The sequence below is a fragment of the Rhopalosiphum maidis genome, chromosome 2 (genome assembly GCF_003676215.2).
Source record: "Rhopalosiphum maidis isolate BTI-1 chromosome 2, ASM367621v3, whole genome shotgun sequence".
Classification (NCBI taxonomy): domain Eukaryota; kingdom Metazoa; phylum Arthropoda; class Insecta; order Hemiptera; family Aphididae; genus Rhopalosiphum; species Rhopalosiphum maidis.
In genome coordinates, this window is record NC_040878.1 from 68,183,377 (window position 1) to 68,203,656 (window position 20,280).

The 20,280-nt window shown below is 27.8% G+C and overlaps 3 protein-coding genes and 1 pseudogene across 4 annotated transcripts in view; 3 read left to right on the forward strand and 1 right to left on the reverse strand.

Annotated features, from left to right (window-relative positions):
- The first annotated feature begins 555 nt into the window (after positions 1-555).
- Positions 556-5,890, forward strand: LOC113551859 (inactive pancreatic lipase-related protein 1-like). Its single transcript, XM_026954404.1, has 7 exons — positions 556-784; positions 1,673-1,796; positions 1,897-2,048; positions 3,512-3,757; positions 4,116-4,304; positions 5,417-5,579; positions 5,659-5,890. Exons 1-7 carry the CDS (start codon positions 691-693, stop codon positions 5,699-5,701), a joined length of 1,011 nt encoding a protein of 336 aa, XP_026810205.1. The 5' UTR covers positions 556-690; the 3' UTR covers positions 5,702-5,890.
- A 168-nt stretch (positions 5,891-6,058) lies between these two features.
- Positions 6,059-10,793, forward strand: LOC113552565 (annotated as a pseudogene).
- A 249-nt stretch (positions 10,794-11,042) lies between these two features.
- On the forward strand, positions 11,043-16,288 carry LOC113552229 (pancreatic triacylglycerol lipase-like). Of its 2 annotated transcripts, none has more exons than XR_003405166.2 (7): positions 11,043-12,175; positions 13,594-13,732; positions 13,850-14,001; positions 14,206-14,454; positions 14,656-14,844; positions 15,154-15,510; positions 15,597-15,728. XR_003405166.2 is itself a non-coding variant. In XM_026954985.2 (7 exons), exons 1-7 carry the CDS (start codon positions 12,091-12,093, stop codon positions 16,018-16,020), a joined length of 1,008 nt encoding a protein of 335 aa, XP_026810786.1. In that variant the 5' UTR covers positions 11,053-12,090; the 3' UTR covers positions 16,021-16,288. The 2 variants fall into 2 exon arrangements, 1 of the variants encoding a protein (XP_026810786.1); XM_026954985.2 differs by lacking the exon at positions 15,154-15,510 and adding an exon at positions 15,996-16,288 and having other exon boundaries at positions 11,053-12,175; positions 15,597-15,765.
- Positions 16,289-17,205: 917 nt separating this feature from the next.
- LOC113552228 overlaps positions 17,206-20,280 on the reverse strand; it is a 38,673-nt gene continuing 35,598 nt past the window's right edge. Inside the window, exon 28 of the mRNA XM_026954984.1 lies at positions 17,206-18,436. Coding sequence (XP_026810785.1) covers positions 18,220-18,436 — 217 coding nt within the window. The 3' untranslated portion in view covers positions 17,206-18,219. The remainder of the gene's footprint in view (positions 18,437-20,280) is intronic.

Sequence of the window (20,280 nt, forward strand, 5' to 3'; positions counted from 1 at the left end):
AGCGTGTTTTGAGAAGGTATAGCGAATCTCTATATTTGCGTACCGTAAGCCCAGATATGTCCAAATAATGAAATAAATAATATACGTAACGATATGATGTGTGTATTGTGTACATAATATTTTTAGCAATTATTTTAAAAGTAAATACTCATTTTCTCGAAAAGTATTATTAAAGTTTTTGAACACATCTTTTACATAACTTGAAGTCAGTATAAGTCGTATTTTTTTTAGAATAGTTATAGAGTAAAACCAATACGCAATGCTTATCTTAAAATGTACTTAATAATAAAATGTGTGTATGAAGAAAAATTCTAAATTAATTATTTTCTACATTGTATATGCATTAGTAATTACTATTTAAAACTGTTATAATTTCATTATATATATAATGCAATTATAATGAATTTCCTTGTTTGATCAAATAATGTTATCTAAATATTATCTATAATTGTATAAGAATTTAATAAAGGTGTATATATATATATACTATTTAGGTATATAATTTACATATATATATACTAGTATTTTATATAAATTCATATTATTGACATAAACACAAGTGCGTATTAAAAAGACCGTTCAATTGAAATTAGTGTTTTTGTATTTAGTCGTATTTATAACTGTTGTAGGTATTTGATTATCACCGACTACAATTTAATATTTAGACACTGTGAAAACGATTTTGACGAAATGTCTGCAATCTTAAAGTATCCAATTGCAACAACAATTTTGTTTTGCATGTTGACCATTTTTGTTTTTACCCAAGATATTTCATCGGGAAGCGGTAAGTTGTACCTATTATTTAGTCCACATTTGTACGGTATAAATTGTACTACTCGTTTGATATTACTTTATGCACCTATTATATTATAAAATTAATATGTTTACTTTATAATAATTTTATGAATTGTAAGAGCAGTAGTTAATGCGAATTAATTTATTAATATAATCCTATTTGTATCAAATAAAATTAGCATATTTTTTGAATCAGATAATTTAAGTTTTGGATTTAAATCTTAGATTTTGAGCGGAGCTATGAATGTATTGATTTTATAATAATGTATGTTTTTTTTCGTGATATTACCTTTCGGAGGAGTAAAAATGTTTTGATTTTTAACTTAAGTGGTAGTTTCTGGTAGTTAATATCCAGTTTGAGAGTTGGTACTTTGGGGAGTTTAAAGTAAAAATTCCTAGTACTTTTCTTAATATTTGGTAAAACAAAAGAATAAAAATTAAAAAATCAAGGGAAAATGAGAATTTTGACCAAAATTTAACCTAAAAAGGTTCTTTGTACCTAAATTGTAAAAATAAAAAAAAATAAGCATTTCAAATTATTTTTCAAATTCATTCAAAATCCTTGAAAACTTAATATTAAATCCCAAAAAAGTTTTTCTTATTGATGTATGAAGTATAAAATAGTCATCAAAACAAATTATATATATATAAACATGTTATGTAAAAAATTCAATTTTTTCAATATTATTATAAGTTTATTATTATTAGTAAAAATAGTTATGCTATTCAGGATGAAAAGATACAAACAAAAACGGGTTTGACTTGAACTAAATTTAGGTGAATTCATGCACTTCAATAATAATATAATTAAAGATTAAAATATTGTTAAATATCAAATACATATTTAGAATAAATATTCGTTTTTATATTTTTTCAGATTCAGTCTATGAATCCAATGAATTTAATGCCGGACGAGGAAATTATTACGATAATGACTTTCATCGTGAGGAATACAAACTTTACCAAACATCGAAACATGTATTTTACTGGCTTTACACAAGGTTGAATGGTTAAATAGTATAAAATATAATATATAATAATTAACAGCTAAATTCGATTATTAAATAAAATTGATTGAAAGTTTTTTTCTTCAAATTTAAGAGATAACACCGACGGTCAACTTTTAAATAGAAGTGAGCAACACATGATTGAGTCGACGACGTACAACGAAAATAATCCAATTAAAGTTATAATTCACGGTTGGCTTGGCACTACTCAAGAAAAAGATGGCGTTTGTTCGTATAACGTAAAATGTAAGTTTCAACATTTTTTTTTAACAGTAGTTAGAAAAATATAATTTTTGATTTTTTCCTAATGCTTATTAATGAATAGTTTATACTTAGTTTACCTAATATTATTTTTTTTTACCTATTTTTTCTTAATGTATTCTACTTTTTTTATATTATTACTTATAGATTATTCATAAAACATAATTTATTAATTGTAAATACTAGTTTAAAAAAAATAAATCTATGTCTTATATAATATATTGTATAACTTCTATACACTTTTGAGCAAGTTACTAATTGCATCAGTGGCATATATAGGGGGGGGGTTAGAGGGTCAAACCCCTCTGAAATGTATGATTGGTACGGGCATTGATTTTGATTGTATAATTAATTGGAATTTAAAAATGGAAATTTTTTTTTAAAAAATCCTGAAATTAATTTCTATATACGCCACTGAATTGTATAGGGATAAGTACAACAACCAGATTAGTTTATTAAATTTCAGGATAAGCATATTATATATTTTTAAGTTATTAATTAAAGAGTATTATGTATTGTTTAATGTACAGTAATTTGAGCTATACAATTTTGAAATTTTTTTTCTAGTTTATTTAAAAATTTAAAAAATGTTTTAAGCATGTCCTGAAAAGTTTGGGTATTTTTTCGTTATCATACTTCAATGACTGCCGGTGGTGACTGGAAAATACCGGATATCCTTTTATCGTACTCCACGCCGTTTATAATATTAAAACTATAAAATAATTGTGTTACAATAAAATTTTTTTTATTTTATAAAAAATGTTTTAAAATTAATTATAATCATATAGGTGTTAGATCTTAGATATAACAATAATATATATTTTTTTAATAAAATATGAATAAATGTACGATAAAAATATATCAATCAATATAAAATAAAGATATTTATGAAGGAGATATGCATTTAACAGTGATGGTTTATTGAAATTTAATTAAATAAACTGCAATTATTGGACTTTGTAGTCTCAAAGGAAATACCTATATATATAGGTATACCTGCTGTCATTTGAGAATCAAACACCGATCGATGAGTTACTGGTCTTTAATTTTGTTCTACAGTCAAAGTTCAAAATGTTGTATATGTATCTGCATAAAATGTTGAAATGCATTTTTATTCTTTAAAAATTATAGAAAACGATAATCGAAAAGTACTAAAAAATTAATTAATCTGGTTGTTTTACTCAGTCCTTAGATTGTGCAATGCGGTAGTATAATATTATAGAAGATAAAACATAAACACATAATACTATAATTTTGTTTTTAATATTGTATAAAAATAAATATAAATGTAATTCAATAAAAATATGTAGGTACAGGTGATTTTTAGCCGTTTATAAATGCATAAATATTGTGTTTTTTTTTTAAGCTTTACAATATTAAGGCCTAAACTAAATTGTTAGTTATTAGGTATTACTTATTACTTATTTCTATTATAAAATATTTTTCAGCGTATTTTAAAGTGGGTGAGTACAATGTGATCTGTGTGGATTGGAAACAATATTCGACTGACATAACATATGCGGTCGCTAAAGCAAGGGTCAAATACATTGCTCGAGATATTGCCCATGTGTTGACGAAGATTACATACAACATGACGATAGCTTATGATAAAGTGCATGTGATAGGACACAGTATGGGAGCGCACATTGCCGGATTCGTTGGTAAAAATTTACCCGCCCTTCCTCGGATTACTGGTAATCAAAATTATGCACGCTAAAATATTTAATACTTTTAAATAATTAATATCGAATCGATCAATATATGATCATAATATAATATTAATAATATTATACTATTATAGTTATAATTTAAATCGCATTGTTAGCCAAGTTCTCATTGTACTTACATGAACAAATCATGAACAACTAAGAATCTTTGGAGGGTAACTCCAACTCTATAAATGCAATTTTCATTAATACTGCAAATCATAAATTAATTAATTATATAAATTATTTGTAGTATTTTTTATTGTTATTTCAATCAATTACTAATTGAAAATCTTTCAAAATTCATAATTAGTTATTTACGTTTTTATTAAATAATATATTTCAGGATTAGATCCCGCAAAACCGATGTACGAGAAAAGTAGTTCAGAAGATAGACTAGACGAGACTGATGCGATATTTGTTGATGTAATACATACTAACGCTGGTCAAAACGGACTTGACAAATCTATTGGTGATATAGATTTCTATCCAAATGGAGGAAAAAAGCAACCAAATTGCGAAAAATTGGATAAATGTGATCACTTAAAATATTAATCGATAACTAAAAGAAAAAAAATATCATAATTTAATATGAATATTGTTGTTAGTAGTTATCTCAAATCAGATAACGAAAACCGTTTTGGTCTATTTATTCTGAAAAGATTTACGTTTTTTTAGTCAGGCTAAGTTTCTTTTAACTAGAAATAGGAAAATGTCTATATTACAGATCGGTTGTCAAATTTCGAGTATCAAACTAGCTTTATTTATACTAGCTATATTATACTCGACCGTTTTGACTTATTATCAGATTTAAAATAAATGTTTTTAAAGCCTGTGTTCGTAACGCTCAAAGTTTCAAACAGTGGTTGGTTCTGGGCCAAGACCACTGACTTGTGTTTATGAGTTTACTCATACAGTTCTATTATACTATAAGATATTTTTTCACAATAAGTTCACGTATAATAAGTTGCCTATCTAATATTCCTAAGAACGGTATGGAGTGGATAATATAATATATTATATTATTATCTATTTGCCCTTGATACACGTAAGTTATTTTGAACTCAATATTTAAATATATTTATTGTTCAACATTTTAATTTTTTACAACATTTTATTAAAATGATCTGGATGAAACTCTTTAAATCGTGTGTCTTATTTAGGCAATTTATAAATTTCGTCATCGCTAACCGCGATTTTTATGTTAGTCGTAAACGATTATTAGTGTACATACACAAAAATATATTTTCAGAAATTATATTGAACGCTTATATGTATTTTAAAATATGTTGAGTATTTGGAAATATATTTTTCAGGCATTACTTTAAGTTGATTAAAAAATGTGGGTCCAACGTCGCCTGAATAAAGTTTTATTCTTACATAAAAACAAAAATTTCGATAATTCTACGAGGCTTGATCGTTTCTACTGGAAAGTCATTTTTTCTATAACGCTGAAATAATTTTACTTTATTTTTTCGTGTGGTCTATTACAGTACGGCTACATTGCCACGTAACTGGGAATTGCCTGGAAATTTTCCCCCCTTGATAAATAGTAGGCTACAACTCCTTTAGCGTATATACATACAGTGCCATAGTGGTGACTTGTCGTGCATAATATTATATTTAAGTGATATGGTGTGTTTATAGCTGGTTCGTGCAGTCACGTTTCATCCTATCATTACTACGCACACTCCATTTGGGCCAAAGAAGATTATATCGCATATAAGTGTCCCAGCTGGGAAGACTACGAAGCAAAAATGTGTATTATCGCTAACAGAACTTACATGGGCGAATTCGTAGACATGGATGGGTTCGTGATTTATTTGTACACGTTTTTCTTACCGTTGTTTAAATAGGTAATAAAATATGATACATTTATTTTGTTTCAGGCAAAACGGCGATTATTACTTAAAAGCGGACGTTCAAGATTAGTAGAACACAAAGCGATGCACAAATTGGTTTCTGAATAAAATTTTGAATTTATAATATTATTAAAATAAGCGTTAACTGTTAGTTTTATACATTTGAATTGTATATTAATGTTCTGTAGAGCTGTATAATATTTACCACATTGATACCTTTTACAACATGCATAAATATAAGTTTTGATCTTATGATTGACTCGCTGTGATAGAATAAAATTATTTTCATACTACTCACTTATATAATTGTATAACGGATTAAGTTAAATATATTAATATAATTTGATATCGTATATTGTTTTACGTTATTGATTCAATATTTGCAATTAGTCACCGAGACATACCTATGATATGTATTATGTATACAATGAGCTTGCAGTTGATTCAATATTATGAGTCTATGATATACAGATTTATATTATTAAGGCGAGTATTGTGCAATGGGGTAAGTATATTGTGCAAACGGTTCACCCTCATGTGGCGATACCACAAGAAAAAAAAGGATTCAGACATTTTTGCTATTGCCTTCATATAACTTGCATATGTGTAAAAACCGGTAACTGATAACTGAAAAACAACATCTTGGATAATAAATATTAAGTTTTCTAAAATATTTATAAAATTAATGAAATAAATTGAATCAAATCTTGATACAGTTGGTTGTCATCAAATTCTTATAAATAAATGAACGCAAATAAATTATGCCGAGGGTGGAGTAACACAAAAATTCGTAATTTTTAATTAGCTAAAAATATTCTAAATCAATATTGGAAAAATTTTAACACTGTAAATTTAAATGTTTGGTGGTTTTTCTTCTTTTTTAAGAGTACCTACAATAATTGTCAAAATATCTCGAAACGTACAATTTTTTTTTTTGTTTATTTTTTTATTCTTTTGTAGTTTAGTATTAACTATATAATTAATAATATTCTTATAGATAAAAAATATAAAAAAATATTGATACATTGTCGTAATCTGGCTACATATATTTTCTCGGCTTGTTCAGAATGTATAAGTCACGTGCAGTACGGAGCAGAAAGTCACTTGAGATAAGATAACCGGTTTTTATGTCTGTAGTATAATTCTAAAGTTCATTTTTCTATAGAATTTCATATAGTCATACTTAAACCGTTCATTGTTTTTTAGCTGTGTTATTACTGACTGATGGAAATATAATATGATCACAAAAAATCGCGAATTATAATATATCATTCAGTGGCCGTGATGATCTGCGAGTGACTAAGACTATCCATATCGTTATGTTTCTGATGATAAGTTGATCACATAAGTATTTTGTACAATTATTTAAGTAGGTATAATAGATTAATATATATTAATATACTACAAATAAATTAGTAAAATGATAAATGGCGGTATATAGATATACTATATTTACAGAAGACGATATTAGTAATCAGTGATATCACACGATTTGTAACACGAAATTCTGTTAATTACAAATAAATATTCTTCAAGTTTATAGTTTTATACCTCAGCCATTGCATATATTGATGTGCAACACATTATTTTTGGATTATTCAAATAATATTCTGTTTTCAGCTATATCATTGTTTTGTAACAAGGTTATTGCCTATAAATGTTAGATACGCTGTGGCATATAACATTCATTCATTCATTAAAAAATAAGTGTTGATTAAAATTAAACATATTGGTATATAATATTAATTAAAATTATATAAAGTAATTTGAGTAATTATATTTTATCAAACGATGTTCTCTATATTTTATTATTTACTAGAATAAATTCAATAAAATAGCTTTTAAAAAAATAAGTGCTATTGACATGATCATAATTTATAAGTATATGTTTATTAGAGTATAAAATCATAATCATTTAATAGAAATTAGTGTTATTCATCAGTGGTTTTTGCGACAGTCACATCCATTAGTTGTTGATTATAATATTTATAATTTATATTATATTAAGTTATTTTGGAAAAATTTTGGCAGAAATTTTCATTTTTTTAAATTTTATTTTTCTCAACATTTTGTTGATTGTTTTTGTTTATGCTAGCGATATTTTATTGGAAAGCGATAAGTTTTTATTATTAGTACACATAGCACATATTAAAGTATAAATTAGAAAAAGTATTAATTAAGTCTGTATCGATTATATTATTTTATAACTTTTGATATTCTACTTCATAATATTGTCGCTTGTTATGACGACGTTATAATAATTATGATAGGTTTGTAATAAGTGCCTATAATAAAATCGTGAATTATCTAGTGGCTTGGAGACCATAATAATTTACGGGGACAATCGTTTTTATCCGATATCCAATTTAACAATAAAAACAATAACCTTGAATGTTTGCTTAAAAAACAATGCCATGAATATAATATGATTTCGTTTAGGTACAACAGGTGCGAGTACAACAAACCACATTATTAAATAATAAGTACTAACGCCCGCACCGAGTATAAACGTATAATGCAATACGTAACATCCTGTTTGTATGATGCGTAATTTGTTTGTATGTATGTTTGATAATAGAAAATTCACCTTTATTCACAGCCTGATTTACAAATTTTGGGGCCAGGGACTTCAATAAAAGATACCTCCTATAAAGTTATTAATTATCTTATTCAAAAATGTCTATTTTATTTTATATTTAGATTATATATATACATATTATTAAGCGTTAATAATTTATAAGTTGATATTATAAATAATATTTAATGTTATATAATATTATGACAATTTGTATCATTATTTTTTTAAATATTAAGATTCTATAAAAAATGATTTAATGTTGCATTGAATAATTATAACATTTTGATATTAACAATTGATCTAACAAATCTTTAATATATGGTCACAACCAATAAGTATTGGTTTCATTTTTTAAAAATATATTAATTCATAAAATATTTCAAAGGTTGGTGAGTATAATGTGATTTGTGTGGATTGGAAACAGTATTCGACTGATCTATCATACGCAGTCGCAATAGCACGAGCCAAACACATCGCTTACGATATAGCTAAAGTTCTGACCAGGGTAACGAATAACTTGACGGAAGGAGTTGAGAATATGCATTTGACCGGGCACAGTATGGGAGCCCACATTGTTGGATTCGTGGGGAAAAATTAGGTCGATACGATTTCTAGAATTACAAGTATTTATTGTAAACGTTCCTAGCAATGTTTTTTTTTTTTTTAAATAATCACAATACATACTAATTTAATATATATATAAACATTTGAATTTTTATTTAATGTATTTCAGGATTAGATCCTGCATAACCAATGTATGAAAACTAACCCCCAGATGATAGGCTATATATTACTGATGCCCATTTTGTAGATGTTATGCATACTAATAGTGCCAAAAATGGGTTTAAAAAATCAATCGGTCATATAAATTTCTTCCCAAACAGAGGAAAGTCACAACCCGACTGCTGATTTTCAGATAAATGTAATGTATTTGAAATTAGGAGTTAATAACGCAAAAATATTTGTTCTATAATATCTAATATATTTATGATTTAGGTATTAGCTATAAACAATAGAGTATGTAGTGCTATTCAAAAATAATATGCGTTTAAACTTATTCAATGTTTAACATTTGTCATAAATTCATAACCTTAAAAGTTTTAACCTATTGATAAAATCATAGGTTTTTATTATTCGATCACTTTTTTTAAATGTTTAAAATTTAAACGCGATTTTGATTTTTTACATAAAATAAAAACTAAGAAACCGGGAAAGTCATTCTACTGTTAAGTATGTGTCGATAGTACCTCGTTATTAAATGGGTCACTATTATTAATCTAAATATATTAAAAATGCAATTGTGTTTGTGAATAATAAATAATAATAAAAACTTACTTAATAAAGTCGATATTTGAACTTGAAATAATCATAAAAAAAATGTGCAAATGTAATTTTTTTTACTCAATTGAAAATTTCAAATGACAATAAATAATACTAAAAAAGTCAAACAATTTTGTTAATACTTTATATATATATCCAATTTAGAAAGTGCTTATACAAATATGTACAAATATTTGGTGTACATTTCAAGTTACTCATTCTATAACTGTAGAATAACCATTTATGTTTCAGTTATAAAAAAAACGATTTTGTTGAAAACAACTGTTGCCGTGTATTCAAATTTTTCCTTGATTTTTTTTTTTGTTTTGTTGTTTTTTCGATTATTTCAAAAGTATTAGGAAATCTTTTCATATGTATCAACTAGATTCAATTTTGTAACACGAACCACCTTAAAATTGAATACCAGAGCATATTTATTGCTTCGGATCACGATGACAGACTAAAGAAAAAGTAACTACACATACCTAACCATTACATTCATCTTCATCAGCTTCGATCTAAATTGTATTCGAGAAAACAATAATTTCTAAACTAAAATAATGTTTCGTCTATGTACGATAATTTACATTGATATTAATTAAAAATAAAATAAATACAACATTGAATAATTTTAGTTATTGCTTCATAAAAGACGTCGGTCGTACATAATATTGTACAACAATTCTTACCAACCAACTATTTTAGGCAGTGATTTAAAATTTTCAAAGCATACGATAACAGTAATAATATAATATATATTAATATAATCTTGCCATTTCATTCGCTTTTAGCTACGGGTTCGTGCAGTCATATCAAAGCCTATCATTATTGCGCACACTCCATATGGGCCAAGGAAGATTATGTAGCGCGCAAACGCTCTAGTTGGGATGACTATAAAGCGCACGAGTGTGACGACAATGAAAGTACTTTCATGGGTGAACACGTGGACATTGAGTTCGTATAGTTTGTTTGAACGTATTCATTTGATTTGCATCGTGAAATTAAAATTTAATTTATTGATTTTTTTAGCCAAACCGAAGATTATTTTTTGGAAACAAACGTAGACGATCCGTAGACCTGTTCTTGGCTACGAATAAGTGAAGAATAAATTAAGATATATTTGACTTGTTGAAAATTACAAATCGTGGTTTTATTGAGAGTTATAGATTCTATGTATAGTTGATCTATATATTTAATTTTTAAGTACAGTGCACTTGTGGGGGTTACTTTTTAGGTCTATTAATATATTATATTATTACTTGAATTAATTTTTTTCTTTCGTTAACAGCTAGAGTTATATTTATATTATTATATACTCAACGGTGGTTTAAAAAAAATTTTTGTTGCGAGAAAAAATGGAAATAGATTCGCAAACGGTTGTTATTAGCTTTTTATGCACACAATTGAGTATTCATCTTTGAATTATTAAAATCTTGTTTAAAACATTATTTTCTAAAATTGTTAGTTGCTAGATGATAATTTGTGTCAAGTTATTAACTTAAAAATACATTATTTAATGACTAATAAAATATGTTTACATAATTATATGTATACATTGGCTTACTAAAATATTGATTAAAAGAAGCTAAAGTATCAGTTGCTGAAGAATCATATAAATAACTATAGTTATGTTACGTTCAATTATATTTACGATATTTTTTAACTATGTACATTATACAATTATCTAAAGACTGATATAAATTTCCACTCACGCAAGATGAATTTTATCAACGAGCTGTATTATATTTTATAAAAGTATCATAAAAGACTTAATTTGAAATTTGTGTTATGACGTTAGCATAGTATTATAAAAACATAAGACCCGAGTCGATAAAGTTCACCACGAAACTAAGAATACGTTACTAACCAGGAAATTATATAATTGATCACTAATCACTCTAAAAGATACCACACAATAAATAATTTCATTTTTTTTTTATCAGGATTTTTTTATTTAATCATTATATTATAGTCATTAGGTACTCATTTTTCACGGTGCACCACATAATACAACGTGTCATCATGAAAAAGTGTATATAATTGGTGATATAATTGTGTTTATATAACCATTGACTAATGATGATATACTGATAATGTGTATAATACATGCCATAATTTATTGATGAACAGTGTCACATAGGTAGGTTCATATAATAGAAATGGCCAATAGGCGATAGTTTTTTCTGGGAGATTTGGTATTTCGGGGTCGACAGCCAAAAATCGATAAAATTACATCACTCGAACCTCGTCTGAAGTAAATAAAACGTTTGTTTTTACATTTAGACACACGCGTACACGCACACACAGCACGCACACACATAATTATATCAAGTGTTTTTGAGATATGATTCTTCATCATAATAAGTGTATGAGTCGGTCGCGCGCGTTGCCTCATTCAGTATATTATTATGACACTATTTGACAACTGTCTAGATAATTCTATAATATTTTACGAGTATTTTTCCTTTATTCGTACGTTAAAGCAGTGATGACATTCAATTCAATCAAACTATTAAACGCCACACAAATATCTCGTATGTTCGAAATGTAATTGTGTAAAAATGATAACTACATCAAAGTATTTCACGAGTTGTAGCAACGTTACGCTGTTAGTTATTTTGCATTTTGGCATCGTGTCGCTAAGCGGTGAGTACTTTTCATTTGTGCCAAGTCGGGCATTTACTACACGTTTTGTTTGGCAATGCAAAATCGATTTCATCGAAAAATCTCGAATTCAAAATTGTACAGTCGAGTATACGGTCTTGCTGTGGGTTTTCATCGTTTTATTAAAAACGGTTAAGAAAGTTTTGTACCGATTCCGGACGAATGATGATTATTGACCGTATAGGTCAATTCATTTTATTATTTGAGTTAAGGACGTAACATTGGAACTACTGAAAGTTTAAATGTTCAATATTGGTATGTGCAGCGTTAGTTAAGCGGAGGGATCACATGTGTGTGAACATATATTTTGTACACGATGTCTTCATGCACAAGTTAATATAGTAGTCAAACAAAGTCGGTCGATTTAATTATCAACTATTTGAAAAATAAGTAATTCATTCTAGAATGACCAACAATATAACGTGTATAACGGTATAAAATATACTCTGCGTGTATATATATATATAGTGCATTATGATCATACAATGAAAATTTAATCATAGTACGTAATTATTTATTAAATGAGTACCTCGCGGGATAGGCGTAAATTCTTATTAAATTTTAATTGCAACAAAATCAAAAATCGTTAGTTTACTTAGTTTTGCGAGCTTTTAAATAACCCACAGAAAGTATATCTATTTAACAAAACCAATTGCTACACTCATACTAGGCTACAGTCATTACTCATTATTAGTTTTTTTCATTTATTTGACATACCTTATTGTGAGTCGAGTATAAGCTAATTCTATAACTGGTCTACTTAACATTTAATTCACTCAACTCGATTATCTTACAAGTTTTGTAAACATTGATTAGATATATATAGTAAAACAAATGTATTTACATGCAAATATATTATTTCATAGTCCAATAGTTGTTAGAGGGGATGGAGGGGTAGATGATCTTAGTCAATATCACCTTTGACCCTCTTAGCCACTCCTAGTTGCACTACTGTAGCAGGGCGATAAATAATAATAAATTATTATTATTAATAATGCATGGCGTTTAATATTCCAAAGTCATCCTGGTCGGAGTCCCGTTTAGATTAATTAAAATTTGTAAGGCTATTGAACATAAAAGATTTACTGCCCCTTTGTTTCATTCAAGATAAATAGCAATAAGGTTCTCAGTTCAACAGTACCCCATCGCAAGTCGATCACACGGTTTACTTGTTACACTGTTACAATTATTAATTGTAATTTATTAGTATCTATTTAAAACTTTACTCTACGAAATATTTATCTCGTAGATTACTTACCAGATGATAATGACGGCTTATGACCACAAAAATACTAATAAATGTTTATGCAGTTTTAAATTTTAATAATATTATATTTTAATGATAATAATTAAAAATAGTTTTAAAATAATTGTATCTAATAGCATTTAAATGTATATAGGTAACTGTTTAGGATCGGTCCACGCTGTTGATCAGTTGATCGAAAATCAAGATCTAACGTTAAAGGGAATGCATTTTTCTTACGACAAATTCAAGATTCACAACATATCAAATCACGTGATTTATTGGCTCTATACCAGGTAAAGTTTCACATGAGTAAAATAACGTATTATTGTTCGATATTTTTTATAACGTGCCAATCAAATATTCGTGTCCATTTATCATTAAACACGTTTTACACGTTTAATAACTTTCAGAGAACAGCCCAACGGTCAGCTTTTAAACAGGAGTGATCCATCCATGATAAAATCGACAAACTTTAATGTCAAAAATCCAATAAAAATTCTCGTACATGGTTGGCTTGGTAGTTTCTATGAAAAAGAATGTTTTTGCGCTCACGTAATGAAAGGTATGGAATTACTTCATTTGTACTACAGTGAACTATTTTTAAAATTTAATTTATTGGGTTACGTTAAATCTATAACGTTACATAAACACACAAGGTTTACTATTATACGGTGAAATCCATTTTATACTATAAGCGACTAATTACGAACTTTTTGCCATTCTATAGGTATACACGTTGTTTACTATGTACATTGTTTGTTCGCAGCTTATTTACAAGCGGAATCGTACAACGTGATTTGCGTGGATTGGATGCAATTATCTTTTTATTTAACATATGCATCGGCGAAAATCAATGTCAAATACATCGGTTACGATATAGCTAAAGTTTTAAAAATTTTAACAAATAACATGGAAGTAGGGTCTGAAAATATCCACTTGATAGGTCACGGTTTGGGAGCCCATATCGTCGGATACACTGGGAAAAAGTTGAACGGTCAAATTCCTCGGATAACTGGTACTTATATGCCGTGTTTTTTTTTTTTTAAGAAATGTAACAGTTAAATCGTCTAGTTTATCGGAGAATAAAAGTAATTTTTTTAAATACATCCGATGTGATATAATTTTGTAATGTTGCTTGCCGCTGTATTGTAATATTAATCACCGTATTTTCGTTATTAAACTAATACAGAAGATGTTACTGTTTTGTATGTTTAAGGTTTAGATCCTGCGATGCCACTTTATGAAAATACTGATCCGAAGTACAGGATCAATAAAAACGATGCGGCCTTTGTAGACATCATACATACAAACGGAAATAGTTTAGGATTGTTTAAGTTACTCGGTCATATCGATTTTTACCCAAACGGAGGAAAAGTGCAATCGAACTGCACAATATTAGATAAAGGTATGTTATTGTTAATAACAAAAGTAAAAAAAAAAATAATATCCACCTAGATTGTGTAAATAATAAATCAGGCAAAACATAATACTAAATTTTGTCGTGAGTAATAGCGAAATTATTAATTTTAAAATTTTTAATGTTCTAATTATAATTCATTTACACTCTGCTACTAATTTAGAATTTAGATTATTCGTCTGTAAAAAAAAAAAAAAAAATACTACAAATTATTGTGTTAAATAGATAACATTAACGGTTAAGATAATAGGGAACAGATCAGTTATTTAGATATTTGCTTAAATTTTGCTATCTCAGTTTTAATATAGTCGAGAAAGGACGGAGCAAGAGGAGATTTTGGTATTTTCAGTTCTAAAATATTGTTTTCATTCATTTATTATCGTCAAAAATAACACGTATACTATTGGAAATACATTCTTAGAATTGTTCAATATTCGTTGATAACATATTTTAAAACGATGTCAAACCGTAACAGTGTATTAAAGAGCAACGGTATGTGCATATAGCGCTGGCTTTGATCAAAATCTCGACAGTTATCGTTTAAGTGATTGGCAAATTTTAATCGCAAACAGGTTTTAATACAGTAATGCTGTAGTAAAATCACTGATTATATGGATGTTAGTATTCGTGATCAACGGCGGTGTTCATAAATATGTAATAATACAGTATAGAACATTTTATAACATTAATAATAGATATTAAAGTGTAATACATAGTTTGTCGACATCGTTTGTGTATAGTTACAGGTGGCGCGTGCAGTCACGCCAAAGCTTTCGATTATTTCGCCCACTCGATATCAAACAGAGAAGAATGCAAGGCGCTCCGATGTATCAGTTGGAACGCGTACAAAGCGGACAAGTGTGGCGAATCCGCCGCCAGTACATACATGGGCGAACATGTGGACAAAAAGTACGTAATTTCTGTTCGATTACAGCTATTAGCTGTGTATGGATATATTAATAATCAGAAATGTTCTTTTATTTCTACATAAATATTGTCGAGTCCACCGCGGACATCAATAAAAAAAAATATCTTCTACAAAAACCGGTCGAAATGTGTCGGATACCACTGGATTGTACCGCGTACTTTATACTCGAAACAATGCCTCATACTTTATCAGTTTTAATATTTTATTTTAGACAAACCGGAAGCTACTATTTATGAATCTGAATCTCGACGGCGTACCGCATCCTAATAATTAAAGGTCGTCGCAAACGTCTCGGATATGTTCAAAGATAGGCCCGAGTACTGAAAATGTAATAACGCGATCAACAACAATCTGCAGCACGTGAATAAACGTATATATATATATATATGTATATATACATTCGTCATATAATTGGAGCTCATCATTTGCGAAGTGTAGTATACGTCATGTTATTGTTACTTTTACCTGTTCAAAGTGAATAATAAATATCAAATGCAAGTTGAAGTTGAGTTTGTACGCATATTTTGTGGATCTACCCGACTTTATGGTTTCGACTGAAGCAGTGAAGCTTACGACTACATAATATCAATACCAGTCATCACTATCATTCTCACGTGAATTTAAAATTATCTTGTATTTAATCCGATAGTTTATTTCTTAGGAAACAAAATTGTCACTATATAGAGTAGAATATAATACATAGAATGGAGTAACTTTTAAAATGATTTTTTTTTTGGATATGAAATATTTTAAATTTGATGCATTTAAAGATCAAAATAAAAATGGTTTTTTTTATAAGAGTTTAACACATATAATTTTAGAGATATAGTTTTTTTTTTTTTTTAAATAGCGTTTAAATAGATATTTAGTCTATTTTTTAAATAGCATTGTATGACATAATTAATTTAAAATTTTTAACTTTGATAACTGAAACTAATATTTGAGGTTAATTTTATTAATAAATTAAATCTCTGGTTTATTATGATTCTATTGCAACTAATACAGTAATATCTATTGCGAGCACATCACTGATCAAAATTGCATCTACATATGAAGGTATGAACCATGAACCATGAACCATGAAGGTAAATAAACACGTGTGTCGTGTATCTTCTTTTAAACTCTGTAGAGTTGTATAGATTATGAAAATTATAAATTTATAATATTCACTATTTTGTGGTATAAGACAAGTAACAATTTCGTATGTAAAACTGTATTGTATATTAGTTATATTTGATATTTATATAAAATAACACATTTTAAATCAACGAACAAATACAATTTCCATAGTAATATATTATATATTATAGGTATAGTCAATATCAAATATATTATGTATATAATGCTAAAATCAAAAATAAAACATATAATAATTTTAAATTAACCATAAGTTAAAATACTTTATATTTTTATAAGTAACAATAATATGAGAGTTAGTAGTGTTAATATTAAGCACGAAACTTAAATTGATATAGTACTAGATAATAGTTTTAAATGTTTTAGTTAACCTTAACAACGACAACGCTTTAATAATTTGTAACAAAACGAATTATTAATGATTTTTTTTCTTACGGACGCAATACGTTTCAATATAAATATGTTTATTATTTTTTAAAGATAAATTATCATTAATAAATTGACAGTAATTTTAAAACGTTCAACTCACACGTGTTCACAATAAATTTGTATTTATATTTTTTCAACAATGAACACAGACAGTATAATACATGGTTTTTTATTATATTTTATTAATTATTAATGACTATTTTTTTTGTACCCTGCACTTTGACAGTCTCGTATTCTTATAACATCAAATTAGTTTAAATTTTGATTTAACGTCGTATATCAAGATGATTAGAGTGAAATTCTAACAATTAAATTACTGTCAATTACTATTAAATAGACGGACGCGTCACACTAAATTACCAATAACAAAACCAAAAATCGGTGACGGTAGCAGGTGGTTACGCTGCATGAAGTACTCGAAGCACTTCATCGAGGGACGAACTTGGAAAATGTTTAAAGCGTTTGTTTTACATGACAATATATCTCGTATGTTTAAAATACATTTCGAAACGGGCATATAATATTCTAATGGCATAGGTTTTGGTTAATCACTGTCATCGCTATTCGTTCATCGTGAAAACGGCAGTACGAGGTACATACCCCAAACAATGTTACAAACGGCGAACACAACAATATAATAATATCATAAACGATTTCAACTCGGGTAGTGTGTATGCGTGTGTTTAGAAATAACAGTAATTACAACAACAACAATAATAGTAATAATAATAATAATAAAAATAATAAAAAAATAATGACAATAATGATCCTAATATTGATCGATGTGAATGATTGTGGTGGGGGGGGGGTGGTAAGGGACACATATGATCGTGTGGTACGTTGGTGGTGGGGTGGTCATCGTGGTCGCTCTATACGGGTGGCGGTCCGCCGGGGTAGCGGAGCAACGGGTAAAGGCTCCAGGCGATGTTGTTAGACTCCATGCAGCTGAACTCCTCGTCGACGATCGGAACCAGAGAGGCGGCACCCAGGACCAGCAGCATCAGCACCTGGAACGGCAGGGACGCTCGCATCACCCGTCCGAAGAATCTGTAGCCGCGTCTCAGCACCGTCTCATCTCCGCCAACACTGTTGAAAAACCGCGCGTCGCGTGACGTTTAATAAATAAGTTATCCGTATATTTACATAATAATATAGTACCACTAAAACAAGTTTTTGAGCGACTGTTGTTTATCAAGTAAAATACCAACCGCCGAGTCGCAAACAGGTTATTTAGGACCAATGTATATTCGACTCAGTGCCGGATTTATGGTTTATACAGGACGGGAAGCGGGAGATACTTTTCACGTACGACTTTCGCCGAAGAGTTCATAATTTACGAAATAGGAATGTCAATGATAAGTAGTAAATACCTACTATGATTATACATATTGCTTACTAAAAAAGAAAATGTTATCAAATATAATTAAAATTCCTCTGCAGTAAGTTCTTATCAATCGAAATGAATCAAGTCTTTATTTTAATGATCGTCGATAATTCAAAATACACTATACAATTTGCAGTTAATTATTATGATAGATAATAACATTGTTAAAAGTTTAGAATATAAAAATATAATAAACGATTTCACTAAATAAAATTTATAAAAATAAACTTCTAAAAAAAAAAAAAAAATAAAATAAAAATAAACACCAGATCGTTGAAGCTTTATGACTAAATATTAAAATGTATGGTTATTAATATTATATCGATATATTATAAGTTATATTATAGTTACTTAAAACTAAATATTTTTTCGTCAAAGTGTATAATACGCTTAGATTAGTTTCATTTCATATTGTGTCTATATACACAAATAAAGTATTTAGTCATTTACTAAATATCATAATCTAAATATAAATCAATGAAAATATGAATTTTATCTTTATGCATATTATTTGGCTTACACTTTTTGATGCGGAAGGGATAAAAAGTCATAATTTTACTTTTTGCATTGAGTAAAATGTCTAGATCCGGCATTAGGTATTATTTTTATTTAATACCCACGTTATTTTACACTATTTTATGAAACTATAAAATGTATAAAATAAATACATAATAATATATTGTTATCTATTGGTATGTTTATTTTAGGAAACCGTTTAAATTGTAGGCTTTTACTTTATTCATAAGCGCCGATGACTTGAGTTAATGTAAATTGGAACGGGACAATATTTTAATTTTAATCGTTATTGGATAAAGATTTTTGAAATGTGTGTTTTAAATGTACCTACTTATCTAATAAAAATACATTTTTCAAACTGTTATTTTCAACACACCAACTCTGTCTCGGACCACGGTCAATCCCATAATTTAAATACTATACAAGTTAAAGTTAACAATAAATAGACACCGACCTGTATATGATGATTGACATCAGTATATTTTTTTTCTAGATTTTATTATCAAGCACAAATATACATCAACTACGAGTACCTATTAGTTAAAAAAAGTATTACCATCACATGCGCAACTAAATCTGTGTGTTTTTAAAATAATATTTTTTTGGTTATTAATTATTTTTTATTTGATATTTGTTTATACTGTTAATATAACTTAACCTAACCTTGATATATCTAGGGTACTCTCAGTTATCCGCAACGTAAGCGCTATGTTTGTAAGAAATTACAGGTTTAACTATGATACTGATCTACAATGGTACTAACACGGAAATAGTTGAAATTCAGTAGATTGGATTGCATCCAAATTCTAAATTCAGAACGTTTTCATCCCCGCAGAAATAATATGTCTAAAAATATATATAGTTTATAGACATACACGTGTACATAAATGTCGCAGATGTATGTAAGTGCCTATATTGTTTTTGGAGTTGACACGTATAAAAAACGTAAACGAAAAGTTGATAAATATTTTAAAATATTCATTGCTCAATGATTACATAACGCCTAAACGAAACTTGTACACATGATTAA

Bases quoted from the DNA above. Each gene is read 5' to 3' on its own strand.
- LOC113552229 (XM_026954985.2), top strand. From the start codon at position 12,091: ATGATAACTACATCAAAGTATTTCACGAGTTGTAGCAACGTTACGCTG. The intron at 14,845-15,596 runs GTATGTTATTGT...GTTTGTGTATAG, and splicing joins CTGCACAATATTAGATAAAG to TTACAGGTGGCGCGTGCAGT. The intron at 15,766-15,995 runs GTACGTAATTTC...ATTTTATTTTAG, and splicing joins GGCGAACATGTGGACAAAAA to ACAAACCGGAAGCTACTATT.
- LOC113551859 (XM_026954404.1), top strand. From the start codon at position 691: ATGTCTGCAATCTTAAAGTATCCAATTGCAACAACAATTTTGTTTTGC. The intron at 785-1,672 runs GTAAGTTGTACC...ATATTTTTTCAG, and splicing joins AGATATTTCATCGGGAAGCG to ATTCAGTCTATGAATCCAAT. The intron at 4,305-5,416 runs GTGATCACTTAA...GTGTGTTTATAG, and splicing joins TTGCGAAAAATTGGATAAAT to CTGGTTCGTGCAGTCACGTT.